The sequence below is a fragment of the Staurois parvus genome, unplaced genomic scaffold (assembly GCF_062004578.1).
Source record: "Staurois parvus isolate SC_StPar_1 unplaced genomic scaffold, SC_StPar_1.0 ptg000569l, whole genome shotgun sequence".
In the NCBI taxonomy this organism is placed as follows: Eukaryota; Metazoa; Chordata; class Amphibia; order Anura; family Ranidae; genus Staurois; species Staurois parvus.
The window spans coordinates 426,437-437,031 of record NW_028318365.1 but is presented as its reverse complement, the minus strand read 5'-3'; the positions used below and the strand labels follow the sequence as shown (position 1 = coordinate 437,031).

Here is a 10,595-nt window from a genome sequence, read left to right as displayed (position 1 = left end):
CCTTTCACCTTTTGTGAGAACAAAACCAAGGTATTCAACAGTTTTCTGACACCATTGTAGCTTTTTCTTAGACACTTTATGACCACATTCACATAACCAGTTCATGAGATCTACACTATCCCCTTGGCTGGCTGCCCGATTAACACTACAGAGAAGCAAATCATCTGCGTATTGAACCAATACTGAACCATGGCAAGGAGTCCATGGCTTTAAGGTAGCCTGGAGGACAACAGAGTAGACCACAGGCGAATCTACATACCCTTGCGGTAATTTACACCAAGTAAGGGTCTTCCTCCTGTAATGAAACGCAAAAATTGGGCGTGTCTCCTTGGCAACAGGGATTGAAAAAAATGCATTTGTCAGATCAATCACTGTGAAAAACTCAGCATCAGCTGGGATGGAGGAAATGAGTGTTGGTACATCAGGCACTATTGGGGCAATGGGAATCACAAGATCATTAATGGCCCTCAGGTCCTGCACAAATCTGTAAGAGCCGTCCGGCTTCTTAACTGGATTTATTGGGCTGTTGTATGGTGAAATCACCTCTTCAAGGACTCCTTCCTTGAGAAAGTGTTCCACCATGGGCGCTATTCCTTCCTCCTTTTCTTTTGACAAAGGGTATTGTTTGTGAAACACAGGTTGAGCCCATGGCTTCAGTGTGGCCTTATATGGAGTGCAGGAAATGAATCCCACATCCAAGGCACTTTTTGCCCAAACTTTGTCATTAATTGTTCCAGCAGGAAATGAGGGGTCTTCTTTAGTAATCATTGTCATGGCAGGGATGATTGGCATTTTGGCAGAATGAGCCACTATACCACCTCTCCTTGTGGATTTCAAGTTGATGTTCAACTCTCCCATGAGGTCTCTCCCTAACAAATTAACTGGACAATTGGGTATTATTCTAAATGAGTGATCTAGCAGAGTGATTCCCTGTATGGGGTCAAAAATTGGAAGAGGCGGTGTTTTATAAGTCTTGGTCAGTATCCCATTTATTCCCATGGAAGGTTCAGCATTCATTACCTCTCCCTTATAATAATCCTCACTCAGACTCGAACGAGTCGCGCCTGAGTCCAACAAGAATGGGGTTAATTTGCCCTGTATATGCAAGGATACAAGGGGTTGTTCCTTATAAGAGTGAGAGACAAGCGGGAATGCTGGGATACCACCTTCTGGGCACCTTCATTTATTTTGTGATTGTGTCTGCCAAGAGATAGGAAACCTCACATTCTGCTGTGGGAGGTCCCTTTGTGGTTGGCCTGGGGAGGGGCTATGCTGGGCGTGGTCCTGAGTTTCATATGGACATTGATTTCTCCAATGATCCTCAGCCCCACAGTTAAAACAACCCGTGTCCCGTCCCCTATTATTCCTCCCTCTTCCCCTAAACCGGCCTCTGCCTCGGTTATTGAAACCCCCCCTTCTCTTGTACGGTGGGTTTGTGTGGGGAAAGGGATCTTCCTGAAAATGAGTGGCCACCGCCTTGGGTATCTCTAGACATCCGGCAGCATCTTTCTCAGTCAATTTCAATTGAAATTGTTCTCTGGTACAAGTGGGCCATTCAGAAATCATCTGTTTTACAGTTAACATGACACTGGGTTTTAGATTGGACAGGAAAGTCTGAATCAGTAGACTATGCATGGTGTCTTGCAATGTCAGTCCTGCCTCTTGTGTCCATGTCTCATTAAATCTTTTCCAAAAATCTAACACAGTTTCTCCTGACTTTTGCTTGCAGGCTACTGCGGTAGGAAGGGAGGATCTAGATTGGAAAGCTCTTTCCATTTCTTCTGAGACCTCTCTCCACATATTGTCCCTACCATCTTCTGTGTTTAATTTATAATTTGTGGCAGTAATGTCGCCTGCTTCTAGGATGGATATGGTCCCAACATTACCCCAATTCCAGGGGGAAGTTTGTCCCAATATTCCATCGAGGATAAGGCGCATATCCTCTTGTGTGTAATTTCTACCTTTACATGCTTTCTTCAAATAGCTCACAGTAGCCGTTGAAGAAACAGTGGGTCTTGGACAATGTTTGACAATCCTATTTATGTCTTCTATCTCAATGGGTTTCTTTAATAGATTGTCTCCTATTGTCATGAAGGGCATCTGTTGTGTATTGGAATCAATACCATATTGGGTATTATGGCGTGTGTGTGATGGACTTAGCATGTCCACTATACCTAGACTATTAGCTGCTCTGAACAGCAGAGAGCCTGAACTAGCGGATTCATCAACAAGTGAGTCATCTGCTTCAGTAGTTGAAGAAACAGCTATTCCCCCTGTCGCTCCCTGTGTGGTAGGACTTTGAACCACACCCTGGGAGGGCGCGGGTGTTTGAACTGTACTAGGCTGTGTGGTAGAAATGTGAACAGCACTAGGTATTTGAGGGGTCTGTGGAAGTGTTGGTGCTGGAGGTGCAGTGGGGTGTTGGACTGCATAATGTCCGGCTAAAAAATCAATATCTTCTTCAGTAAGAGATGGATAAAGTTTTGTGGGCTGTGGGACAGATGGGACATATGGGGGAGGGAATGGCATGAGAGGGTGTGTGGGTCTGTCTATTTCTGACTCTAATGCATGTATTTTAGTGGCATCTACATTTCTAGCTTTGGCTTTATTTTGTTTCCCAGTTTGTCTATGAAACCAGAGAGGGGCAAATTCTAACCAATTTTGTCCACCTTTGGTCATGTATTTCTGATCCCACACAGGATCTCCCTTATACCATGGGAAAGCCTGTTTATCCCCCAGACAGAGACCCCTAATCATATCCATATGAAAAATATTATTGCTCCCATCACGGGGGAACGGGTCAACACTTCCCATGAATTCACTCCAGTCTGCTAATTTATCCACCCAGGGGTTAACTAGATAGTAATCTGTCCCACAGATACGGGCTACATAATCTTTACATGTCTCACCAACATTTGGGGGAGGGAGTTTATCCTTACTTTGACCACTTCCCATTTTTACACTTACAAAGGTCTGTGTTACAAATCTGTCCTATAGGCTGTCCCAAAAAACAGGGGTCAACTTCCAAATGACAATTTACTTTATAAAAATGTCTGGACTTAAGATATTTATTGGGTCTTTCTCTAGTGGTTGACCAAAAGTGGAGATTATAACCTGGATATACAATACTTCTAATAGTATCCTGACTCTGACTAACTCCCACTTTTCTAACAATAAGCCTACAACACAATTTGAACAAGACATTTACATAGGCACCCAACTCCGTGTCACCATGCTATCACCTTCTCTAGGTCATCAGCCAATAAGGCCTAGCTAAAGGGGTGGTGCGTCTTACAACGGAAGTTGACAATACCTTCAGTGACCTCTGGCCCATACACTTACCAACTGGGCACTTGTGTCACACAAACAAATTATCTTATACTTCTATGCGATAGGAAGAAAAGCAAAGAGTTGCAGGACAGAATTGATCAGCTCCGGACTTTTCCTGGTTTCTTCTCAGAGAAACTCTTTTCAGCCCCTTCTCATAAGAGACTGTGCAGTTCCCAAAACTGCTCCTGGTCTTTTCCAAAAGACCTTGTGCTTCCCACAGCACTTTGCGCCTGGCCACTAGCGTCTTTAGACGCGAAGCCCGGTGCTACCTAAGGGCATGAGATTTTAATCAGAGCCCTTCCGGCAAGACAGACTAATTGACAGAAAGTCAGGGCCTGGACTGAGCGAAGTATAAGGGAGGGCCAGCATGACTGGGGCGTGCAGACGAGGCAGAGAGTGTAATTTGGGTGGAGTATTGGCAAGGAAATGGGGATGGGGGGTGGTTACTTACTTGATTGGTGTAGGCAGCATTGTGGGTGGTCTTGCAGGTTTTGAATTGGGGGGTTGTGTCTTGTCGGAGTCAGTCGGAGCTTGTGCCATCACGGAGGTGGTTTCTTCTTTTGCTGGTACCTGCGGCGGGAAACAAATACTAGGCCATGAGTGACTTGGACGGGATGCTATCCCAATTGCGGGCGGCAGCTGAAGCCAATGGCTCAGGGTGGTTAAGGGAGAGGCTGTCAGACATGCTGCAAGGCCCCAGGCCCGCGTCACCAGGCCCTTCTACTGGGCGCACACGTGCTCGGCGGTCTGTGCCTCCGGTGCGCTTTAGCCCAGAGGTGACAGCTAGGGTTCTGCGCCGTTCTGGGAGCCCCTTAGGGGACCCTCCAGCTCCGCCGGTGAAGCGTCGGCCTGCTTCTCCGGGGAGGGCTGGGAGGAATCCTCGTCGCTGGCGGACCCCTGGCAGGAGCACATCTACCACCACCCGCTCCCCAGCCAACTCACCTCTTAATCTGGACCATGCGGCTGGCCCTGCAGGCTCCGGGCCTACAGCGGTGGCAGCCCGGCGTGGGAGGAGTGGCGGGCGGCCTTCAGCGGGGACTGGGTCAGCGTCCCCTAGGAGCAGAGGATCGGGCTCTCCGGATTCACGGCGGGCCCAGGAGGGTGCCGCCTCGTCACAGGCCGGGACCACGAGGTCGGGGCCATCTTTGCGTGCGGTTCGAGCACGCAGTGGGCGGGGCTTAGCGGCTCGGAGCTCTGGGCCGGCAGCCGGTGATGACATGGCCCCTGTTTTCGGCCCGGGCTTTGGAGCCGGGGATCCACGTCTCCCTCACCGGCCTGCGGCTGCTGGGCTCCCCTCTGCCGCCCAGCGGGCCTCCCTGAAGTCGGCGGTGCGGAGCGAGAGGTGGGCGGGGCCTGATGACGTCACTCCCGGGCGCCAGCTGGGCTCGGGAGCTGGGAGGAGACCTTCTGCTGGAGCTCAGCCTGCGGCTGCTGGGCGTGTCTTGGTGGCCCAGCGAGCCTCTCGAGGGGGGGCGGGGGGTGCTGAGGTCACCCCTCTGCGCCGCAATGCTTCAGGAGCAGGAGAAGGCCCCCTGTCGGTTGGGGCTTCGGCTGCTTCCCAGCGAGCCCAGCGTGGGAGGAATGATCGGGCGGCTCTGGGCTCTGGTGCGGTGGATGCTGCCAGCCGTTCAGTGTGCCGACCGGACCCAGGAGCCGGTGAAGAGCCCGGAGCGAGGCCTGGTGCGGCCTGGGATCCGGTGGATGCGGAGCGAAGATCCGAAGGGGAGCTCAGCGGTTCTGAGGAAGATGCGGTCCATTCATCTCTGCCTGGCTCTGGATTGGCGGCTGTGGGTCCCGGCGAACGACTGCAGCCTGGTGAGTTAAATTCAGGGGCTGTTTCTTTGTCTTCTTTAGTCTCTCTGTTTGAGGGGTTTCGGGACCAGGGGAGTGGCGTTTCTGTTTTGGCGGAGAGGGGGTTTGGGGCTGCAGGGCTTAACGTGGGGTCTTTGGAGGGTTCCCCGGGGGCTGATGGTGTTGTCGGTATGATGTTGTCCGGCTTCAGGGAAGTGTTGGCACGTTGTGAGGCGGGGTTGGTCGCTAGGACTTCGGCGCCACCTTTGGCTGCTTGGTCGGGAATGCTAGGTGCGGCATCAGGGAGCGGTGTCGGCCCCGGGGGTGGTAGATACGAAGCTGCTGGGGTTCCCCCGCAGGTGTTTACGGTGGCTGGGCCGCAGGTCTCTGGAGTCGCGGCCGCAGTGCGTTCGGCGGTGGTGGGTTCTGTTAGCTCTGGTTCTGAGGCTCTGAGGGGTGAAGCGGCGGCGGATCACGCTGGGGTTGACGGCGGAGATAAAGGGGTTACGGGGTGTGATGGTGTGCGTTTGGCAGACGCTGCAAAATGCGAGGTTTATGTGTGCTTCGAGGGGCCCTTGGGGGCTCATCTGAAGCCGGAGGTGAAGGAGCGCATTTGGGGGGGCGAGTATGTGGAAATATTTTCTTTATTACCGTTGGAGAAATTCAACTTAGATAAAGTTCGGCCAGATGAGGGTAAGAGGGAGGAGGAAGAAAAGCGGCGATATCGGTTGATTCCCCGCTCGTTCTCTAATTGGCTTCAGGCATTTGCCATTTTGGCAAGCGTTATTGGAGAGAAGTCGCCTGAGCATTGTTCCCCACTTTTTTGTTACTTGGATGCCATAGGGGAAGCTCAGAGGGTTTATGGGGGCATCGCGTGGTTACGTTATGACGAGCAGTTTCGTCAGCGTATGGCGGTTAGGCCATCTTTGCGGTGGGACCATAAAGATATCGGGCTGTGGATGAAACTCATGACTCCCGTGAGGACCACGGCTCATCCCTTTCAGGGGGGGGCCGGAAGTGCAGCCACGGTTGCGCAGCCGGCCGTGCTTAGAAAGGGCTATTGCTGGCAGTTTAATGAGGGATCGTGCAGGTTTGGATCCGGCTGCCGATTCCGTCATGAGTGCTCGGGTTGTGGGGGGGCCCATACATTGTCCCGGTGTTTCAAGCAAGGGCGGGGGAGAGGTGGTGACACTGGAAAAAGGGAAGTCGCCGGTGAGGGTAGGAAGGATGTTGCCGTTTTTAAAGCGGTACCCTGATCAGGCGGCGGCGACCCTGTTGCGGCGGGGTTTTTCGGAAGGTTTTTTGATCCCCTGTCTACTGGCGGTAGTTCCTCCAGCGGCGGATAATTTGAAGTCGGCGCGGTTGCATCCGGAGGTTATTAGGGCAAAAATTGACAAGGAGGTGTCCTTGGGCCGCATGGCTGGCCCGTTTGTGGACCCCCCTATGCCTAATTTGGTAATTTCGCCGCTGGGTGTTGTTCCCAAAAAAGAGCCTAATAAATATAGACTCATTCATCACCTGTCTCATCCGCGGGGGGGTTCGGTCAATGATGCTATTGACCCAGGTTTGTGTTCTGTTTCCTACACTTCTTTTGACGCGGCGATTTCATGGGTGCGGCGGTTTGGTCGGGGTGCCCTGTTGGCAAAAACTGATATTGAGGCGGCGTTTCGCCTTTTGCCGGTGCATCCTAGTTGTCTCCGATTGCTGGGTTGCAAATGGGAGGGGTGCATATTTGTTGATCGTTGCTTGCCTATGGGCTGCGCCATTTCTTGTTCTCTATTTGAGACTTTTAGTTCTTTTCTTGAATGGGCGGTTAGGGATGTTTCTGGGCTCGCATCTGTCATCCATTATTTGGATGATTTTTTGTGTATTGGCCCTCCGGGTAGTTCCATTTGTGCGTCGCTACTGAGCACGGTGGAACATGTGTTTGAGCATTTTGGCGTTCCTTTGGCTTCGGATAAGACGGTGGGTCCGACAACGGAATTGTGTTTCTTGGGAATTATTGTTGATACTGAAGCCATGGAATGTCGTTTGCCGCAGGATAAATTGAGGGAGCTCCGGGGGTTGGTGAGTTCGGTGGGTCAGTGCAGGAAGATTCGGCTTCGGGACTTGCAGTCGTTACTAGGCAAGTTAAATTTTGCTTGTCGCATCATGCCCATGGGGCGTATATTTTCCAGGCGTTTGGCGGCGGCCACGGCTGGTGTGGCGGCCCCGCATCACAGGGTTCGGCTGCGAGGTGAGCTACGGGATGATTTGGGGGTATGGAGGTCGTTTCTCGATTCCTATAATGGAAGATCACTTTGGTTGGATGGGGTCGTGTCCAATTTTGATTTGGAACTCTTTACGGATGCGGCGGGCTCGGCCGGTTTTGGGGCCTATTTTCAGGGTCAGTGGTGTGCGGGTTCGTGGCCTTTGCAATGGCGGGAGGAAGGTCTGTTGCGTAATCTGACATTACTGGAGCTTTTCCCCATCGTTTTAGCTGTTTCTTTGTGGAGTGCTGTTTTCCGGAATAAACGGATTCGTTTTCATTGTGATAATTTGAGCGTGGTTCATGCCATTAACCGTGTTTCGGCCACGTCTCGGCCGGTGGTTCGTATGTTGCAGCGGTTGGTTTTGGACTGTTTGGGTCTCAATTGTTTTATTTCGGCTGTACATGTTCCGGGCGTGGATAACTCCATTGCTGATGCTCTATCTCGTTTTCAGTGGGATCGATTCCGTCGGTTGGCACCAGAAGCGGAGCAACGCGGTATCGATTGTCCAGATCACTTGTGGAGCATTGCCTTGCCTCTTCAGCGGCCTTGATTCAGACGTCGGTTTGCGCGTCCACTTGGGTTTTCTATGAGAAGGTGTGGCGGGAATGGCTGGAGCTGGTGAGTGAGGTGGGGGGTGGTTTAGGGGTGGATGATGCCCTATGCCTCCTGCTTTATTTCATCGGCAGGAATTTTGAAAGGGGTGTTTCCGCGACTTTGATGTCTCGCAAGCTGGCGGGGTTGGCTTTTCATTTCAAACTGGCGGGGGGTCGTGACGTGACAAAGGATTTCCTTGTTCGGCAGGCTATGCGGGGGTACAGGAAGGGCCGTTCCATCCCTGATTCTAGACGGCCGGTGTCTTTTGAGGTTCTTCAAGTGGTGGTTGGCCAGTTGGATTGTATTTGTTCCTCGTTGTATGAGGCGATTTTGTTCCGTGCGGCTTTTGTGCTGGCATTTTTTGGGGCATTTCGGGTTGGGGAGTTGGTGAGTCGGACTAAGTGGGGCGAGGGTGGTTTGGCCGTAGATGAGGTGGTCTTGTTGGGTAGTGGGGTGCGAATTTTTCTGCGCAAGTCAAAAACGGACCGTTTGGGTCGGGGTACCTGGGTGGAATTGGCTGAGATTCCGAGTTCTCGGATTTGTCCGGTACGGGCGGTTAGGGAATTTCTCGAGGTGAGACCTGACCTTCCTGGGGTTTTCTTTTTGCATACGAATGGGATGGCTCTGTCTCGATTCCAATTTGGGGCAGTGTTTAAACGGTGTTTGCAGTCTGCCGGGTTGGGTGTGGAACATTACTCGTCTCATTCGTTTCGCATTGGGGCAGCTACGGAGGCCGCCCGCTGGGGTTTAGGTGATCAAGTGGTTCGTCGGATTGGGCGGTGGGATTCGGATAGGTTCAAGTTGTATGTGCGTCCTCAGTTCTTGTGAGTTAAAAAAAAAAAAAAAAAAAAAGTTTTTGGTGTTGTTGTGTTGGTCTCTGTGGTACTTGTATTTTGTTACCTCTGTGTTTTTTGTTTGTTTTGTGGGGGCCTTTGTGGTGAAGGTTCTACCTCCTCCCTTCTTTTGTGTGTTTCTTTGCAGGTTCCGAAGGCTGCTTGGTATGGATCTTGGGCCATTCATATGTTTTTTGGGGGGCTAAGAGGGCGGATGTTCGTCCAGAGGGTCAGCAACTGGGATTTGAGAGGGGGGAGGCTAGGCTTCGTTGGCTTGGAGTGCCGGGAATGTTGTGGTCCAGGGTGGTCCCGGAAATTCATCACTATTCCCGTTTGGACCGGCCTCCCGATGTTTTGGTATTGCATGTGGGGGGTAATGATCTCGGGTTGCGCTCCATGCGGGAGGTTATCCGGGACATTAAGTTTGATTTTTTGCGGATTCGGTCCTTTTTCCCGGGCACAGTGCTGGTATGGTCGGATATAGTGGCCCGTGCTTATTGGCGGATGGCCCGCTCCGTTGAAAAAATTAATAGGGCTCGAGTTAAGGTGAATAAGGAGGTGGCGCGTTTTGTGGTGAGGAATGGTGGCCTAGCAGTCCGTCATAGGGAGTTGGAGGAGGAGTCCTGGCGATATTTGCGCTCGGATGGGGTGCATCTTAATGCAGTTGGGATTGATCTGTGGTCCTTGGGCCTGCAGGATGGTATCCAGCGTGGATTACGTGTGTGGCGGGCTACACGAGTGTAAGGGTTCACACTCGTGTGCTGTGGCAGGGGTCGATGGGTCTTTGAAGGCGGTGGTGGAGTGACAAGTTGAGGAATTATGGGTTGGGCCCATCGTAGGTATGGGTGTCCCTTCCCAATAAAAGGTCATATTGGTAATGTGGGAGTTAATTTGGCTGTATCTGGGTTAAGTAACAGTATTATTGTCCCCGAGGCGGTGTAGTAGCGGCTGGGGGCCTTTCATTGAGTAATAGATACAGCCGAGTTGGTGATGGGAGTAATGGTGCCTTCAGAGACCTCGGACCCGGGTGGTAATGTAATAAAATATTATGTTGAGTTATGTTAAATAAATGGCTGCTATGGCCGGTTTTACACCAAAAGTGAGTTGCGTGTTTATTTGGGGAGAGGGAAGGTTTTTGAAGGGGTGGTGGTGTTTAAAGGGGGTAGGTAAGTATTAGCCTCGGGATTCTGCAAGTCCAACAGTCAAGTCAGGGCCTGGACTGAGCGAAGTATAAGGGAGGGCCAGCATGACTGGGGCGTGCAGACGAGGCAGAGAGTGTAATTTGGGTGGAGTATTGGCAAGGAAATGGGGATGGGGGGTGGTTACTTACTTGATTGGTGTAGGCAGCATTGTGGGTGGTCTTGCAGGTTTTGAATTGGGGGGTTGTGTCTTGTCGGAGTCAGTCGGAGCTTGTGCCATCACGGAGGTGGTTTCTCCCGCCCTCCCGCCCTGAAGTTGGTTTGTCTTCTGTTTGTTGTGTTGGTTATAGTTTTGTCATTGTGTTTGTTCTGGTGTTGTTTTTGTTGTTTGGTGGTTGTTCGTGGTGTTTGTTTTATGTGGGTTCATGGCGTTTGTTCACGGTTCAGGATAGCTGTTGTGTCCTGAAGTGTTTGTTCGTTTGTCATGGCAGCTGGCAGGGGTCGATGGGTCTTTGAAGGCGGTGGTGGAGTGACAAGTTGAGGAATTATGGGTTGGGCCCATCGTAGGTATGGGTGTCCCTTCCCAATAAAAGGTCATATTGGTAATGTGGGAGTTAATTTGGCTGTATCTGGGTTAAGTAACAGTATTATTGTCC

At 51.5% G+C, this 10,595-nt stretch overlaps 2 protein-coding genes across 2 annotated transcripts; both read left to right on the top strand.

Moving 5' to 3' along the window:
* The first annotated feature begins 4,547 nt into the window (after window positions 1-4,547).
* On the top strand, window positions 4,548-8,795 carry LOC149450628 (uncharacterized). The gene is made up of 3 exons (XM_089691678.1): window positions 4,548-6,333; window positions 6,449-7,867; window positions 7,915-8,795. The coding sequence occupies exons 1-3, from the start codon at window positions 4,548-4,550 to the stop codon at window positions 8,793-8,795; spliced, it is 4,086 nt and encodes a 1,361-aa protein (XP_089547804.1).
* Window positions 8,796-8,908: 113 nt separating this feature from the next.
* On the top strand, window positions 8,909-9,839 carry LOC149450627 (uncharacterized; the record flags this gene model as incomplete). Its single annotated transcript, XM_089691677.1, has 1 exon — window positions 8,909-9,839. A coding segment is annotated over one exon (636 nt), but the record flags the coding sequence as incomplete, so codon positions are not given.
* Window positions 9,840-10,595: the final 756 nt, after the last annotated feature.